Raw genomic sequence first — 19,339 nt, 5'->3', positions numbered from 1 at the left:
TGCACTCCCACCTAGTGAAAACTGGAGAGCAAATCCAGATGGAACGGCCACAGCCTCCATCCAGTGGCACACAGCTGGCTACAGTATCTTCCTCCTCGGTGGCCGCAACAGCAGGTCGACTTGGAGGTTGATCAAATTGCCATTGGGATCCAACTTCACCTGGAGAGTAATATCATTGATCCTAGTTTTAAAGGATGTGAACACGGATGTATCCTGTGCCTCCTCTGGGGAACTGGCACCCAGGTCCAGTGATTGTGCTGCAGCTCAGGATTCTGCTTTAAAGAAAGCATAATGGAGAGTATCCTGACTGCCTCCTATGGAAATACCGATACCCAGGAACAGAAAAATCTACAAAAAGTGGTGGATACAGCCCGGTCCTTCACAGGCAAAGCTCTCCCCCTGCCTCCGCCCACTGCCCCATTGAGCACACCTTTAAAGAGCACTGTCAGAGGAAAGCATCTGTCAACAAGGCCCTCTTCTGGCTGATGTCATGGGGAAGGAGGTACAAGGTCCCACACTGCCAGATTCAGGAAGAGTTATTACCCCTTAACTACCTGATGCCCTTCCCTTGGACAACATCGGTGGCGTGGAGAGGAGAGACTTGCAGCTTGGTCAACTGCCAGTCTTCCATAAAAAAAACCTTGCCCAGGCTTGCGCCCTGGAAACTTTCCAAAGGTGTAAATCCATGGTCTATCAAGACTAACTGAGGCCTACTAAACCACCTCAGCACTGAACTGATTCCACAACCTACAGTCGCAGTTTCAAAGCCTCTACAATGTTCTCAGCATTATTGACTTATTTGTCCTGATGAAGGGTCTCAGCCCAAAATGTCGACTTTTTTCCCGTCCATAGCTGCTGCCTGGCCTGCTGAGCTCCTCCAGCGCATGGTGTGTATTGCTCTAGATTTCCAGCATCTGCTGTACATCTTGTGCGTATATTATTTATTTGTATTTGTTTGTACTTTTTGTTGTTTTCATATTAACTGTTTGTCAGTCTTTGTTTATGTATATGTTTTTCATAAATTCTATTGTACCTCTTTATTTTCTTGTAAATGCCGGCAAGAAAATTAAACTGAAGGTAGTACCTCAAGGTAGTTAGATGATAAATTTATTTTTACCTTGAAATGAGGAATTGATAGTGGAGGGGTGAACTTGTACAGGTTAATTACTGAGTATCTTGACTGCAGATTTTTCATTTATTTTAAGATAGTAGCTGGAAATTAATGGTTCAATTAAAGTGAGATGCGTTGTAAATGGGATGAAGTATCCTTGACCCTTCATTTTCTTTTCCATTTGTAGGTTCTTCCAATTCTTGAAATTTTATATCATGTGGAAAAACGAAATTCCCACCACGTCTACATGGCACTTATTATTTTGCTAATCCTAACTGAGGAAGATTCATTCAATCGTTCTGTTCATGAAGTGGTGAGTTGTTTGCTTTGAATTTCTTCATGACCCTTTTGGTACTAATCACTCTATTGATGGGTTTACTTATGATTATACGTTTAATTTCATAACTGGAATACAATGAAGATGTGGAATTAGTAAGACTAAAATGGTAATCCGTTCAAAACATTTTTTGCCAATTTTTCGTAGTATATGTATTTTAAACAAGTTCGTTAGAAATAAAATTCTTACTCTATGATTCTGATTGCTCAGTTGTGGAAGTCTTATAGTAAGTCCATATTATTTGTTCATTGAAAGCTGCTCTCTACTGCTAGCTAGGGATGAGCCTGCTTAAGGAACATTGCAGCCCTTCCCACTAGTTGATGACATCATGGCGCCAGTAGAGTTTAAATCTGGTGTGTTGAAAGCAACCTGTCTCATTTCACTCTGAGTCCTGTTAGGCTGGGGGGTGGGGTCACAGTACTGTGGAAACAGTAAGTATGGTGGTGCAGTGAAGAGGGCCCAGGCACACACTTTAGATAGTATTTGCCACTGTGTGTAACTTGAATGGATTACTGAATGGGTTAGTGTCTGTCTTATCCCACCACTATGAGTGCTCATTTTAAATGAGTATCAGTAAGTGAGTGTAACTTGAAGGGTTTCAGGTGTAACTTGAATGTTTAGGGTCCGTAAATAAATTACTTACTTACTGGTACTGAGTGTCTTCTGTCCCCACTCACCAAACCTGCAAACCCGATTTCACAGAACAGAAGCTGCTACTGTGAATCTGTAGTATGTTCACTGAACTTCAGGCATCATTTACACTTGGTGACATGTCAGTTGATCTCTGCCAGCTGCAATGAAAAAGAAATATTGCAATTAGCCTCATGTATCCTTAAGAACCACGTAGCTTAGCAGTTACACAAGACAGACTGATTGTATGTCCATAAAGTGACGCCAGGCACAGGAGTGACAGTATGTATGACGAATCTGACAGGAGTGTTTGATTGGAGTACTCCACACACACAGTAGAAGTGTTCCTGTGCAAGTCAGGTGAAGAGCTTTAAAAAGCAGGATGTTGGTGGGAGTCTTTGATTAAAGTACTGTGCAGACGCAGTATAAATGTTCCCACGCAAGTCCAGTGAAGAGCTTTAAAAGACCAGTCTCCATAAAAGAGGGGTACCATCTATTGGAGTGGTCATATGGGAGCAGTCATCGTGGAGTGGTAAGGCTTTGGCTCAACAGGGCTTTGGTGAGAACAGGCAGAGACAAGATAAATAGTTAAGTTCATTATTTCTTTTTTCTTATTTAACTTTTGAGAGAATAGGGGGTATGTCTACAGGGCCAGTGTTCTGTTCTGGGTGTCAGATGTGAGATTTTGGGGACACAGCTAGCCTCCCTGATGGGCATATTTGCACCAGGCGCATCGAGATGCTGCTCCTTAGAGGCAGTGTTAAGGAAGTGAAGCTGCAGCTCGGCGGCCTTAGGTTTGTTAGGGTAAGTGATGAGGTGATAGACAGAAGCTACAAGAAGGTAGTCACCCCAAGGTTACAAGAGACAGATAAAAAGGTGACTGTCAGGAGGGGGAATAGAGAATGTCAGATAGTGGAGAGTACCCTTTTGGTTACCTCCCTCAACAATGTACTCCATTTTGAGTACTGTTGGGGGTGTGGGACATTACCTGAGGGAAGCAACAGCAGTCGTGCTCAGAGGGTAAGGAACTGAGGAGGATGGCAGCAATAATAAAGACTTCTATAGTCAGGAGGACAGATAGGCGATTCTGTGGATGTGAACAAGAAACCCAGATGGTAGTTTGCCTTCCAGGTGCCAAGGTCCGCGATGTTTCTGAATGTGTGTACAATATCCTGAAAAGGGAGGGTGAGCAGCTAGAAGTCATGGTACATTTTGGTACCAACAACATAGGAAGAAAAAAGGAGGAGGTCCTGAAAACAGAATAAATGGAGTTTGGAAGGAAGTTGAGAACCAGGACCTCAAGGATAGTAATCTCAGGATTGCTGCCTGTGCCATGAGACAGTGAGGATAGGAATAGAATGAGGTGGCAGATAAATGCGTGGAATTCCTGCCTAATAGCATCAAATTTTCCCCCTACCCCAATTAAATGTTTTCCCAAATTGTCTGCTCCTATCCCTCTCCAGAGTTATGGTAAAGGAGATAGAGTTAATAGACAATAGTCAATAGGTGCAGAAGTAGACCATTCAGCCCTCTGAGCCTGCACCGCCATTTTGAGATTATGGCTGATCAATTACCATCAATACCCGGTTCCTGCCTTGTCCCCATATCCCTTGATTCCCCTATCCATAAGTTACCTATCTAGCTCCTTCTTGAAAGCACCCAGAGAGTTGGCCTCCACTGCCTTCTGAGGCAGTGCATTCCAGACCCCCACAACTCTCTGGGAGAAGAAGTTTTTCCTTAACTCTGTCCTAAATGACCTACCCCTTATTCTCAAACCATGCCCTCTAGTACTGGACTGTCCCAGCATCTGGAACATATTTCCTGCCTCTATCTTGTCCAATCCCTTAATAATCTTATATGTTTCAATCAGATCCTCTCTCAATCTCCTTAATTCCAGCGTGTACAAGCCCAGACTCTCTAACCTCTCTGCGTAAGACAGTCCGGACATTCCAGGAGTTAACCTCGTGAATCTACGCTGCACTTCCTCTACAGCCAGGATGTCCTTCCTTAACCCTGGAGACCAAAACTGTACACAGTACTCCAGGTGTGGTCTCACCAGGGCTCTGTACAAATGCAATACGATTTCCTTGCTCTTGTACTCAATTCCCTTTGTAATAAAGGCCAACATTCCATTAACCTTCTTCACTGCCTGCTGCACTTGCTCATTCACCTTCAGTGACTGATGAACAAGGACTCCTAGATCTCTTTGTATTTCTCCCTTACCTAACTCTACACCGTTTGGATAATAATCTGCTTTCCTGTTCTTACTCCCAAAGTGGATAACCTCACACTTATAACCTCACATGATCACTACCTCCAAAATGCTCTCCCTCCGAGAGATCTGACCCCTTGCTAGCTTCATTTCCCAATGTCAGATCAAGTACAGCCTCTTCTGCTTATCTACATATTGCATCAGGAAACCTTACTGAACACACCTAACAAGCTCCACCCCATCTAAACATCTTGCTGTAAGGAGATACCAGTCAGTATTAGGTAAGTTAAAATCTCCCACCACAACAGCCCTATTATTATTGCACTGTCAGAGACAAAGGGTCTCGGCCCGAAACGTTGACTGCTCGTTTCCACGGATGCTGCCCGACCTGCTGAGTTCCTCCAGCGTGTTGTACGTGTTGCTAAGGAATTCAACAGGTCTGGCAGCAGCTATGGAGAGGAATAAACAGTTGACATTTCGGGCTTAGACCCTTCATCAAAGTTCAAAGTACTTTTATTATCAAAGTATGTATACTATATACAACTTGCAGGCAGCCACAAAACAAATCCATGAAAAAAACCCACACAACAAAGACTATGTGTGTGAAAAAGAATAAAACGTGCAAACAATAAAAAGTAAACAGAGCACACAGAACATGAGCTGCAGTGTCCCTGAATCGAGTCCACAGTCATGGAGACAGTTCAGAGCTGCAGCTGATCCAGGAGCCCAATGCTGCAAGCCACGGTTATGGAGCCAGGCTCAGTGCTGAGGCAGCAGAGTCAGTTCAACGCTGAGGCAAGTAAAGTCTCACAGAGCAGTGAGCTGAACAGTGGATCGTCCTTCACTCTCGGCCTCGACGTCTTGATCATTTTAATCTGACTTGGTGATTACACCAGTTAAACATCAGGATGTGATGATGGATCATCATCTGTTTATTCCTCTCTTTATATGCTGTCTTACCTGCTGAGTTCCTCCAGCATTTTGTGAATGTTATTTTGAATTTCCAGCAATTGCAGAATCTCTTTGCTTGAGCAATAGATTGGTTTGGAACCAGGCTCTGGAGCAGCACTTTGGTGTGTACGATTTCAGTGGAAAAAAGGAAAGAGAAAATGTTATCATTAGGTGTAAAGCACTACATAATGAGAAACACCCCTTTTCAATTGATTTAATCTTGTCATTTATGAATTTATGAAGCCATTAAACGTTCACCTGGAACAAGTTGACCCAGCAGGGTAGAAATATAACTTAAGTAATTTGTATATTGGAAAGTTATGATCTAACAAATTGCCTTAATGACTTTAATGTTTACCTGTTAGAGAACATGATGGTTGGCCTTATCAAGATGGGTATTTTCAATAAGGAAATAATTGGAGTTTACAGTGTTTATAAAAATTATTCATCCCCTCCTTGGAAGTTTTCATGTTTTATTGTTTACAACATTGAATCACAGTAGATTTAATTTGGCTTTTTTGACAGTATGAACAGAAAAAGACTTTTTCATGTTGTTATGACCCCAGCCCCATCCTTTGTGAGATTCGCAAGAGCCCTAGTCAAGGGGGGGTCAAATGACCCAAGAGAGAGAGGGAGTCGTGCTGAAGACCACGTTCCCCAGGGAAGCAGAATAAAGCGACTCTTTGACTATTGTCTCATGAAAACCACGTGTAAAGCCCTCGGGCAAAGTGGGCTGGTCGCTCAACAAGACAAAAGCCTCGGACATAGCCATCGTCTTGGGAAACACCTTTGTGGGATAAGGAATTGGCCTACGTGCAAAATCTCAGGGCAATGTGAGATGGGTGAAAGGGGAAGGATTGCCTCGCCCCCCTACCCTGATGGACATCTACAACCCTGCCAGTCCAGATAAAAGGTGGGCTGCCGAGGCGGGGCGCCAGACACACCAGAAGATACGCGAGAATTCCTGCGACTGCGTTTAGAGAGCGACAGCCGGTGGTGGGGTTCGTGTGCGTCCTTCCCTTGCCTTGGATTGGTGACTTCACCACGGAAGAACGGCCTAGCTACAGGGGAAGCCACGGATGAGAGTCCATTCCCCAACGAGACTTCCGACTACCTCCTACAGGTTGGAAAACCTGTCGGGTAAATGTGTCATTCTCTCTCTCTTTCTAACAAAAGTGCACCAACGCGACACCACAACCGACGGCGGCTGGTGGAACTGCAGTGACCGCAAAAAGACTTTTAAATATCCAGTAAACAATATATATCTACATTACCCCTAGACAACTGTAGAGCTTATGTCTGATTGATTATTACTATACCTGTGCTTTAGATTGAGTTGTGACGACGTATATGATCTGAATGTTTTGTATTAACCATACGTTTGTGCCCCTTTATAAATAAAAACGTTTGAAAATAGTAGCATCAGGCTTCGGTGGCTCCATCTATCTTTGCTGGAAAACTACCCGGTTACTGGGGAACGTAACAATGTCAAAGTGAAAACAGATCTTTACAAAGTGATCTAAATTAATTACAAATATAAAACACTAAAGAGTTGATGGTGGAAGTATTTAATATGACACACTAAATCATCACTGGTGCTGCCAATTGGTTTTAGAAGTTATGTAATTAGTTAAATGGACATCACCGTTTTCAGTCAAGGTGTTTCAACAGATTGTAGCAAAAATACACCTATATCTGAAAGGTCCAATTGCTGGTAAGACAGTATCCTGGCAAAAACTGCACCATGAAGACAAAAGAACACTCCAAGTGACGTCACGAAAAGGATACTGAAAAGCACAAATCAGGAGATGGATACAAGAAAATTTCTAAGTCACTGAATATCCCTTGGAGTACAGTTAACTCAATCATCAGGAAATGGAAAGAATATGACACAGCTGTAAATCTGCCTTGAGAGACTGTCCTCAAAAACTGAGCGACAGTACAAGAAGGGGACTAGTGAGGGAGGCCACCAAGACACGTATGACATTCTGGAGGAGTTACTAGCTTCAGTGGCTGAGATGGGGGAGACAGTGCATACAACTGTTTCTCAGGTGCTTCACCAGTCACAACTCTATGTGAGAGTGGCAAAGAGAAAGCCAGTGTTGAAATACACTCAAATGAAATCTCTGCTAGAGTTTGCCAGGAGGCATGTGGGAGACTCTGAAGTCATCTGGAAGAAGGTTCTATGGTCTGATGAAATAAAAATTGAGTTTTTTGGCCATTAGACTAAATGCTATGTTTGGCACAAGCCAAAACACTGCACAGTATCAAAAACACACTATCCCCACAATGAAGCATGGTGGTGACTACATCAGAGCTCAGTCTAATTGAGGACTTGTGGCTGGACTTGAAAAGGGCTGTTCATTCATGATCCCCACGCAATCTGACAGAACTTGAGCAGTTTTGTAAAGACAAAATGGGGAAAAAATTGCAGTATCCAGATGTGCAAAGCTGATAGAAACCTATCCACACAGAGGTCACTGACTAAACCCGGGTCACTGACACTGTAATAGTGTTACACTACCGTGTCACCCCAATGCAGCAATTAACAAAGCAAATAGGATACTAAACTATATACACCTTTACTTTTTCTGGGCCTAAGAAGCAAATTTGGTATGCCTAGATTATTATCTGGTTTAATAATAAAAATTAAAACCATCACCAGACTCGTATGCTTGTGAGTTTGCACTCAACAATCACTTTCATTCTTACTTCTGGCGTTATTGATAGGTGTTAATATGAAAACTTACATTTAATGTGTGTGTTGCTGGCATATTTGACATGCCTCTGAAAACTTGATTTGGAAAAATCAGCTGAGAAGAACTTGAGTTTATGGTTTTATAGGCAATGTTGAAAGATTGCAAGCTGTACTTAAACAATTGGACATTAAAACATTTTCCTGTTTAAAAAAGAATTTTTTCTTTTTCTTTTCCTACTTCTTCTCTCACAGATACTGAAAAATATTACCTGGTATGCCGAACGTCCCCTGACAGAAATCTCCTTGGGAAGTCTCCTCATCCTGGTGGTGATAAGAACAGTGCAGTATAACATGACCAGAACCAGGGTAAGATCTTTTAAAGTATGTTTTAAATTTCTGAACCCAAATTTTACCTTCCCCCTGTTAGATAGACTGTTTAATTGTTATTTTCTCTGCAGTTTAACAGTTATCTGTTTGTAATTTATAACTACTTACATACGTGTAACTGATAAGTATGTTTCTTAGTGCTCACAGTATGTATATGCAATTTGGTGACATTTCGTATCATTCTGGAAAGCTACAGAAGCTTCTCTGGTGCTGCATTATTTGAATAGGGGCTGTCTGATTGGCTGACTATTAACTGCAAACTTGAATGGAATGTTTCTTAATTGAGGTACAAAGAGAGCTGACCATGTGGTGGTGCCTTTTCTTTCCTCTTCTCTTTTTTTGCTTCTCCCTCGCTAGCCTTAAGTTCAAGTTCAAGTTTAATTGTCCTTCAACCATACGGAATACCCATGAATATAGCAAAAATGGAAGCAGCATTCCTTCGGGGCCAAAGTGCAAAACACAGTACCAACAGTGGTACACAGCACAAGGCACATATAACACATAAGATAGCAGAAAATACAGTCACACAAAATATATAATCCAGGTCTATGAATATTGCAGCAATCTGCAGTCAAACACAATGCAGCCTCTGCCCTTCTTTCTCTCTGTTCTAGATTTCTATGAACACTGAATAAAATGATAGTGAAGCAACACATTTTGTGCCTCTTTCCTGATTCCCTAAAAATCCTTGGATTAAAAACATCAGAATCCAACATCTCCCTCTTCCCCTCGGTCATAGTTTCCCCATCTCTCCTCTCTCTTGCTCATCCTCCTCTCTCTTATACCTGGTGTAAAGAATGTGAACTATTGAAAACACTGCAAAATCAATTGTATTTGGGTTGTAGTTTAATAAGTGAATTGAATGAAACAAAATTTGTATCTATAGAGACTGAAACATCAGAGAGTGAGAAAGTTGGAAGGATATGGACATTGTGTAGGAGAAGGAGATTAGTTTAGTTAGCCATCTGATTACTAATTTAATTGGTTCAGCACAACATTGAGGGCTGAAGGGCCTGTTCCTGTGCTGTACTGTTCTATAATTCATAGAAATATAATTCTTACAACTGAATTAAGTATTGTACTTTTGAATGTAATAAAACTGCAATTAATGGGTTTAATACATAAAACTAAAATTTTATTCCTGTCCTCATTTTGACTTTCTCAAGATTGTTTATTGTTATTTCAACAACATTCCTGTGGACCAAGGTGCACAACACAGTGCATATAATTCACACCCAACACACAAAGTAAATTACCACAAATAGATTAATAAATAATAAAATGCATGAATTTACAGCATGAATTAAAATATAATCAGTATAACACTACTGGTGCTTCATACGTGTTGACACCATAAGACATAGGAGCAGAATTAGGCCACTTGGCCCATTGAGGCTACTCCACCATTCCATCATGGCCAATTTATTATCCTTCTCAACTGCATTCTTCTGCCTTCTCCTTGCAATCTTTGACATCCTGATTAATCAAGAACTTATCAACTTTTCCTTTATATATACTCAATATCTTGGCCTCTACTGCCGTCTGTGCCAATGATTTCCACAGATTCTCCACCCTCTGGCTAAAGAAATTACTCCTCATCTTTGTTCTAAATTGATTTCTCTCTATTCTGAAGCTGTGCCTTCTAGTCCTAGACTCCCCCACTATAGGAAGCATCTTCTCTACATCCACTCTATCTAGGCTTTTCAATATTCAATAGGTTTCAATGAGATCCCCCTCATTCTTCTAAACTCCAGCAAGTACAGGCCCAGAGCCATCAAACTTTTCTCATATGTTATATGAGATTTGGGTAGTGACATTCTCTATTCCTTGTCAAGAAATTGTGTTCAAGTTTAGTTCAAAGATAAAGGTAATTGTCAATTTTTAATTATAAAGCAACCTTAACATGGCAAAAAGTGACCAAAGGTGTCCCATAAATCGTAGCCCAAACAAATGTAAAACCAATCCATAATCTCAACCTTCATTGGGATATTACCCCGTGCACCAATCCTTTTGACCTGAATGGAACTTATTGAGCGCTTTGGTGGTAGACAGTGGAAAGCTAAGTGGGAGGGGAGGGTTAGATTGATTCAGGGTGATTTAATGTTATTTCCAGTACACAAGTGTAATGGAGAACAAAATAATTGTTACTCCAGATCCCGTGCAGCACAAAAAAACATAAAGAACTCAATAATAATAAAAAGAAACACAATAATTATAAATACATAAGAGGCTTACATACATAGATTGATTGTGAAGTGACACTAGGCACAGGTGTGTCTGTACCTAAGGTGACTGACAGGAAATGATAAAGTAGTGGTGGTTGAGGGTGTGAAGAGGTGGGTTAATGGGTGGAGGTATTGATCAGTCTTACTGCATGGGAAAAGTAACTTTTTGAGTTGGTGGTCCTGGCGTGGATGGTACATCACCTCCTCCCTGATGGGATTAGGACATCCAGTCCATAAGCAGGGTGGGTAGGATCCTTCATGATGGTACTGGCCCTTTTCCAGCACCTTTCTGTGTACATGTTCTTGATGGCAGGTATACTGGTGCCAGTGGTGCTAAGATGAGCTGATCTTAGACTAGGTTAAAAGGTCTGCATAGCATTGTGGGTTGAAGGGACTGTACTCTGCTCTAATGATCTACGTCCTATGTTTTTTTCTGAAATGTGTTACATCCACTGGCTCGTCCTCTTCCACTAGACTTCCAATAAAATGAATCAAACATGATTTTCCATTCATCAAACTCAGTTGCCTCTGCTTAGCCTTGTTTTTAAATATCTTTATGCAGCATTTTCCTTGTGGCCAGTGTTAGAGTAACAGGTGAGTAGCTCCCAATTTTTTTCTCTGCCTTATATGTCAAGTTATTTCATTAAAAAAACATTTATTTTGAGATACAGCACAGAATAGGCCTTGGTGGCCCTTTGTGCCACACCTCCCAGCAATACCTGATTTAACACGAGCCTAATTACGGAATAATTTGCAATGACTAATTAACTGTGGAATGAAACCAGAGCACCCAGAGGAAACTCACGAAAACAAGAGAAGTGATGTACAAGCATCTTACAGAGTATGCTGGGATTGAACTCCGACACCTTGAGCTGTAATAGCCTCATGGTAACCCACGTAATGGGATCAAATTTGCTAATCTTCTATCTGCAGGAGCCATTCCACATTGTGCAGGATTTTGGATCATGTCCAGAGTATCCAGTATCTCTGTGGCCAACTCTTTCAAACATTTTCCAACACTATGTTTATTTTACCTATACTAATTTCCTTTATTTTCTCATTTGTACTGACCTCTAGCTATCCATGCTTTCTGAGAGATTTTTTGTCTCTTCTGAAAAGGCAGACTCTAAGTATTTGCTTAATTCTTCTTACTTTCTTACTGCCTGTTATACTGCTGGCTTATGCAGAAATGAAGGCCCTCCATCTCTGGCGGTGTCAGTGGCTTACACTATTGTCAGTCACGCAAGTTAGGAATCCCATTGTGCTCAGATGTAGAAGGATTCTTCATTGCTGTTTCCATCACGGCTTTGCTTTAACAGTCAGGGTTGTTAGCCCTGAGCTGTACCTCTGATCCTTGAGGACCTGTGGATTACTTAGTCTGGCCTCAGCCCTTTGACCGACCCTATCACGAGATAAAGCATAAAGCCCTGACTCTAGCCTACATAACTCTCTGGGTCATTGAGGCATGCAAGCCTTCAAACCATGACAAAGTTGTGGTTTTCTTGGAGGTTTCTTCAGCCATTACTTATTCCCTGGTATAAATTCTCTTGTTATCTATAAATGGCCCAGGTTTTCTCTAGTCTCAAAAATCAGCTTCATGTACAGACACTACTGTGCCTAGTGTCACTTTATGAACATACAATCTCTCTCTCTCTCTCTCTCTCTTTCTATATATATATATATATATATAGAGAGAGAGAGAGAGAGAGAGGGAGAAGCTGTCTTATGTATTTATATTTATTGTATTATTGTGTTCTTTATCATATTGAGTTTTATTTGCTGAATTGGATCTGGAGTAACAATTATTTCATTTTCCTTTATACTTGTGTACTGGAAATAAGTTTAAACAATCTTGAATAAAGAATAACTACAAAAATCTGCAGCCCAAAACAATTTTGGGGCAAGAGCCAAACTGCCAAATTTTGGATTCTCATGTAGACCACATTTGGAGTATTATGTTTAGTTCCTCGAGGATCACTGGCCTTCAGGCAGAGTGCTCTGACCTGGATTCCAACCATCGGTTCCTACCCTCGGCCTCTCACTTCCCCTACCCCTGTTACTAAGCAGTAAGGCTGATCAACACCTCCACCCACTAACCCAACCACCACTACTTTATCATTTCCTGTCTGTCACCTTATGCACAGACACTCCTGTGCCTAGCTTCCCCTTATGGACATGCAATCGATCTATGTATATAAGCTATTCTACATATTATATTTATTGTGATTTTATTATTATTGTGTTCATTATCTAATTGTGTTTATTTTGTGTTGCATCGGGTCTGGAGTAACAATTATTTCATTCTCCTTTACATTTGTGTACTGGAAATGACATTAAACAATCTTGAATCCTGTTTCTCTTCTGTTTACTCTTCTTTCCTATTTTTATTAATTTCCTGCTCATTGTTTGCTGAATTCTAATATATAACTTGTCCTGTGAACATCCACATTGACTCTGCCAAGACCTATTGTTATTTTCCACTTCCTTAAGAATGGATTCCAGCAATTTTCCAACTGTTGATATCAATATTTCAGGAACAGCTTCTTCCCCTCTGCTGTCAGATCCCTGAATGGACAATGAACCCATTAACACTGCTTCACTATTTATTTTCCCTTCTCTTTTTGATCTACTTATTTAATTTGATTTTTATATATACTTATTGTAATTTATAGTTTTTTTTATTATGTATTGCATTGTACTGCTGCCATAAAACACCAAATTCTATTACATTGGCCAGTGATATTAAACCTGATTCTGATTCTGATCAAATTAACTGACCAGTATGGTAGTTTCTTAACTCAACCCACAAGGATCCAACATCTTCTGATCCTGTGTCACATCTTTCCACTGATTTGATGCCATTTTTTTACCAGCAGAGCACGCCACTCCCTCTGCCTACCTTCCCATCCCTCCAATACAACATGTAACCTGGGACATTCAGCTCCCAACTACAACCATCCTTCAGCCACAATTCAGTGATGGCCACAACATCATACCTGATAATCCATAATAACGCAACAAGATCATCCACCTTATATCATATACTCTGTGCATTGAGGTGTAACATTTTGAATGCTGCATTTGCTACCTTTTTTTTGATTCTGTATCCCTAGTGCAATGATATTCACCATGCTGGCTGCAATTTTGTCCTATTGTCTGCCTGCCCTTCCTGACAGCTGACTGCATGCTATCTTTGCTTTTTTACCTATATTGAGTCCAATCACTCCAGTTCCCACTCTCCTGCCAAATTAGAACTCTCCTGCAATCCAGAAATTACTACCCAGGAGGTCCTGCTTCTTAGCTTTCTAACTATTTCTCTGAATTGTCTTTTCAGGACCTCTTTGCTTTTCCTTCCTATGTCATTGGTACCAATATATACCAGGACATCTTGCTGCTCACCCCCTCCCCCTCCAACATGCTGTAGACGTGCTCCAAGACTTCCCTGACCTTGGCATCTGGGAGGCAACATCGGGTGTCTAGGTCACTTTCACAGGATCTCCTGTCTGTTCCCCTGACTGTTGAGTCCCCTAACACTGCTACTGCCTTCTTCTCCCTCTTTTCATTTTGCAACATATACCCATGCTCAGTGCCAGTGTCATGGTCTCCGTGGCATTCCCTTGGAAGGTCATCCCCCACAATGGTATACTTACTATTGAGGGGAATGGCAACAGGGGTGCTCATGCTCAGTGCCTACTCACATTCCCATTTCTCTTGCTAGTCACCCAGCTACTTGTTTCCTGCAACTTCGGGGTGACTACTTCCTTGTAGCTCTGATCAATTATCTCCACACTCTCTTGTACAAGACGAAGGTCATCCAGCTACTGCTCCAAATCTCTAACATGGTCTTCAAGGAGCTGTAGCTGAGTGCACTTCATGCATTTGTAGCTCCCTGGGAGACTCTGGGTCTTCCAGAACTCCAACATCTGGCATGAAGAACACACAACAGCCATTTACTACCCTAGGTACAATAAGAGGGGAAAAAAGGGAATCTTAACAGAAGCTCTCCTTTTAAACAAGTGTCGCCGACCTGCGAGAAACCTTGTCAATGTGGCCTGCTCCTACTGCTGATTGGGCTGTCGGAATGAGCCTGAATGCTCGCGAAGCTCTCCTTTTAAACAAGCATTGCCGACCTGCGAGAAACCTCGTCAATGTGGCCTGCTCCTGCCGCTAATTGGACTGTCAGAATAAAAGAAAAGATAAATAAATTGCCTCATCTTTTTCATCAGATCAGTAGTAAGATTTTATGGTAAAGGATCCAGAAGTATCTTCACAGATGCCAACAGCGTTAAAATGTTAGCATTCATTTCAAGGGAACTGAATATAAAAGCAAGGATGTGCTGTTGCTCTGCACTTGGAGCATTGTTTTGGCTCCTTTATCTAAGAAAGTAAATGCTGGCATCGGAGAAGATACAGATGTGATTGATGAGAATGATACCGGGTATGAAAGAGCTAACATATGTAGCATGTTTGATGGCTCTGGACTTGTACTTGCAGGAGTTTAGAGGATTGAAATCTATTGAATATTGAAAGGCCTAGATAGAGTGGTCACAGAGAGGATGTTTCCTATTGTGGGGAAGTCTAGGGCCAGAGGGCACAGCCTTAGAATAGAGGATAGTCCATTTAGATCAGAAGTGAAGAGGAATTTCTTTAGCCAGAGGGTGCTGAATCTTTCAAGTTCATTGCCACTGATGGCTGTGGAGGCCAAATCATTGGGTATATTTAAAACAGAAGTTGATAGATTGTTGATTAGCGAAGGTGCCAAAGGTTATGGCTGAAGGCAGGAGAATCAGATTGAGAGGGATAATAAATCAGCCATGATGGAATGTTGGATCAGGCTGGATGGACCAAATGGCCTAATTCTGCTCCTATGTCTTAAAATATAAATATGGTATATTTCAGGGCACTCTGTGACTCCCATTAATTGGGGAGGCGGGGTTGGGTGTTTTGTGCTGGGCTGTCTGAGAAGACCTGTCTCGGTGGATTTCTTTGGGGTTGCACCATAGCATAGTAGGTATCATAATGTTATTGCAGCACCAGTGACAAGGGTCCTACTCCTGCCACAGTCTGTAAAGAGTTTGTATGTTCTCCCCATGACTTTGTGAGTTTTCTCTGGGTGTTCTGGTTTCCTCCCACATTCCGAAAACGTAAGGGTCAACAGGATAATTGGTCATATAGTGGAATTGTACAGAATAGGCTCATTGGGCTGGAAAGCCATGTTACCATGTTGAATCTCTAATAAAATTGTCCACATTAATTTTCTAATGCCAGTTGTCCGGTTGACACCATGTTTTGAGGCCAGATTGATGAAGATTATAGAGGATTAATAAGTTAGGTTATTGACAATCCAACAGTTTTAAGACATGGAAGTTTGGCCCATTGAGTCCACATTGTTATTTATCACGATATCACTTGTCATGATGTGGATATCCTCGTCAGGAGAATGGGAGAGTGATGAAATGTTTTGAGAGGTTGGTGATGAAACATATCAACTCCTGTCTGAGAGGCTACTTAGATCTGCTCTAATCTGCCTATCATAGCAACATGTCTACAGCAGATGTCATCTCATTGCCTCCTCACACAACCCTGGAACATCTGGACATCAAAGCTGCATGAATCAGGATGTTCTTTATCGACTACAGCTCAGCATTTAATACCACCTTCCCCTCAAAACTAATCAATAAGCTCCAAGACCTTGGCATCAGTATCTCCTTGTACAATTGGATCCTGGATTTTCTCACTTGTAAACCCCCGTCAGTCAGATTGGCAAAAACATCTCCATGATCTTCATCAGCACAGATGCACCACTGGGCTGTGTGCTTAGCCCCCTGCCCTACTCACTGTACTTCTATGATTCTGTGGCTCAGTAAAACTCCAACACCACCTTCAAGTTTGCTGATGACGCATCTGTAGTGGGCCATATCAAAGCTGGTGATGAATACAGAACGCAGATTGAAAAGCTGGCTGAGTGGTGTCTTAACAACAACCTCTCAGTCAATGTCCACAAGACCAAGGAACTGATTGTAGACTTCAGGAGAAGGAAATCAGAGGTCCATGAGCCTGTCCTCATTGGGGAATCAGAGGCGGAGAGGGTTAGCAACTTTGAATTCCATGGTGTTACTATTTCAGAGGACCTGTCCTGGACCCAGCATGTAAATGCAATTGCAAAGAAAGCACAGCAGCACCCCCACTTTCTTAGGAGTCTGCGGAGATTTGGCATGACATCAAAAACTTTGACAACCTTCTGTAGATGTGTAGAAGTAACAATTATTTTGTTCTTCTTTACTCTTGTGTACTGGAAATGAAATTAAACAATCTTGAATCTTTAGTTTTGAGCGAGCTAGAGCTTTTCTCTTTGAAGAGAAGGTGGTTGAGAGGTAACTTGATAGACATGCAAGATGATAAGAAGTATAGTTTGAGTGGACAGGCAGAACCATTTTCCCAGGCTGGAAATGGCTAATATGAGGGGGCATGATTTTAAGGTAATTGAAGGAAAGTATAAGGGGCATGTCAGAGGCTTTTAAACAGATAGTTTTGGTGCGTGGGATGGTGATAGAGGCAGGTACTTTGTGGACTTTTAAGAAACTTTTAGATAGTCACATAGACTATGGAAGGATGGAGAGTTGTGTGGGAGGGTAAGGATGGATTGATCTTAGAGTAGGTCAAAGGGTCAGCACAACATCATGAGCTGAAGGGCCTGTAGTGTGCTGTGCTGCTCTCTGTTCTGTGTTTAGCTGCTCTCTCTATCTCTACTTTTTCAGAATAGATCGTCATACTTTGCTATGAGACCCTCAGATTCTAACATTCGTTCCATAACTCTTGTTGCTCTCCTTTAAGGTCTTTATTCAAATTCACCTCTTTGACCAAGCTGTCATTTGCTCTCATATCCTTTATCTTCGTCTCCATTTGTATCCAATGGTTTCTATAAAACATCTTGAGGTTTTTAAATTATTAAAGATTGGCTTTATTCAAAACAGACAGTGAAATGTGTTGTTTGAGTTGACAACCAGCACGGACCAAGGATGTGCTGGGGGCAGCCCACAAGGATTGCCAAGTTTCTGGCACTAATATAACATGCCCACAACTTACTAACCTAACCCATGTGGGTAAAAAACAGATTACCCAAAAGAGACCTACACAGTCATGGGGAGAGTGTACAAACTCCTTTTGGCTGGTGTTGTAAAGTGGTTGTGGTAACTGCTATGCTGCTGCCCTTCTGATGTTAATATTTTATATTGACTAATTTTATTCCTTGCTGTACATACTTTTTACCTCTTTTTATTCACTTCTTCTCTGTCAGGACAAATACCTTCACACTAATTGTCTGGCGGCATTGGCCAATATGTCCTCTCAGTTTCGTTCATTGCATCAGTATGCAGCTCAGAGAATTATAAGGTAAGAGTTTCGTGATATTCTTATGCAATCTTTGATCATTACTAGGTAAATACTTAAATTGTCTTTTATTTTAAAAATGCCCCTTTCCATTTTTTATGGCTTATGAGAGAGAATTTGATTTGAATTTTTTCATGGTAGTGTAGTGGTTTGCACAATGCTTTACAGTACCAGCGACCTGGGTTCAATTCCCACCACTGCCTGTAAGGCGTTTGTACGACCTCCCTGTGATTGTGTGAGTTGTTCCGATTTCCTCTCTCAGTCCAAAGATGGTAGATTAATGGGTCACTGTGTCCTGTCCTGTGATTAGGCTAGAGTTAAATCAGGGGGTTCTGCACTGTATCTTCAAATAAATAAATAAACAAACAAACAAACAGACAGACAGACAGAAAAATTAAATAAACTAATACACACATACATACATACGTACTTAATTGAAGATAGTAGAACTTGGCTGATTTAAAAAGTAGCATTAGATACAGCCTCCAACATTGAGCATCTATATAGCTTTTGTACATCTTTATTTCCAGATCCTCCTGTACAGGATTTATTTATTTATTGATTGAGATGCAGCATGGAATAGGCCCTTCCGGTCCTTCAAACCGTGCCACCCAGCAACCCTCAAGTTGATGATGCCTGGTTCTTCACTTGCGAAGATCTGGTGGGAAGAAGAGTCCTTAGGGATGACAGCACAAATCGTTGGTGACTGTAGAGGCCAATTCTGGATCTGCAGACTCTGGAGCATTAGGGACATGGGAACAGCTGGGATGTCGGTGCTTCCTGCATCTCTTCTTCTCTTCAGCAGTCGCTCTTCTGGATTCTTCTTAATTCTTGGCTGCTCCGTGAATCAACGTTCTCCAGCGGTCTCTGTCACAAGTCAGCTGCTGCCGCTCGTTGACCTTGATATTTGCCTGAAAGAGCTGCTGCTTAAGTTGGTCTTTATACCTCTTGCATGGGGCACCTTGCTCTCCCCCGAGAGAGTTCTCTGTAGAGTACTGCTTTCGGTAACCTGGAGTTGTCCATGTGAGACGTGGCCTGAGCGGCAGAGAGGTTTCGATGCTGGGAAGTTGAGCCTTCTCCAGGACCTCATTGTTGGGGACACGATCCTGCCAGCTGATACCCATGATGGAGTGGAGGCAACACACACAAAATGCTGGAGGAACTCAGAAGGCCAGGCAGCATCTATGGAAAAGAGTACAGTTAATGTTTCGGGCTGAGACCCTGGCTGGAATGCTGCTCATTCACCTATGAATTAATCCTGATGAAGAGTCTTGGCCCAAAACATTGATTATGCAGTGGTTATCTGAGATGGGTTGTAAACGCCACAAGGGGGCTTCAAATGGAGGATCATTGTTTTCTTCAGACTGAGCATTAACCGGAAAGCCCTTGCAGCCTTGGC

General features: G+C 41.7%; 1 protein-coding gene across 4 annotated transcripts in view; it reads left to right on the top strand.

Annotated features, from left to right (window-relative positions):
- dym (dymeclin) overlaps nt 1-19,339 on the top strand; it is a 375,569-nt gene that overhangs the window by 178,910 nt on the left and 177,320 nt on the right. For all 4 annotated transcript variants that reach the window (XM_073064068.1, XM_073064065.1, XM_073064064.1 and 1 more), the window contains exons 11-13: nt 1,299-1,424; nt 8,192-8,305; nt 17,849-17,943. In XM_073064068.1, coding sequence (XP_072920169.1) covers nt 1,299-1,424; nt 8,192-8,305; nt 17,849-17,943 — 335 coding nt within the window. The remainder of the gene's footprint in view (nt 1-1,298; nt 1,425-8,191; nt 8,306-17,848; nt 17,944-19,339) is intronic.

This window comes from Hemitrygon akajei, chromosome 13 (genome assembly GCF_048418815.1).
Source record: "Hemitrygon akajei chromosome 13, sHemAka1.3, whole genome shotgun sequence".
Lineage (NCBI taxonomy): Eukaryota > Metazoa > Chordata > Chondrichthyes > Myliobatiformes > Dasyatidae > Hemitrygon > Hemitrygon akajei.
The sequence above is the reverse complement of the archived record's forward strand: the minus strand, read 5'-3'. Positions and strand labels throughout refer to the sequence as shown.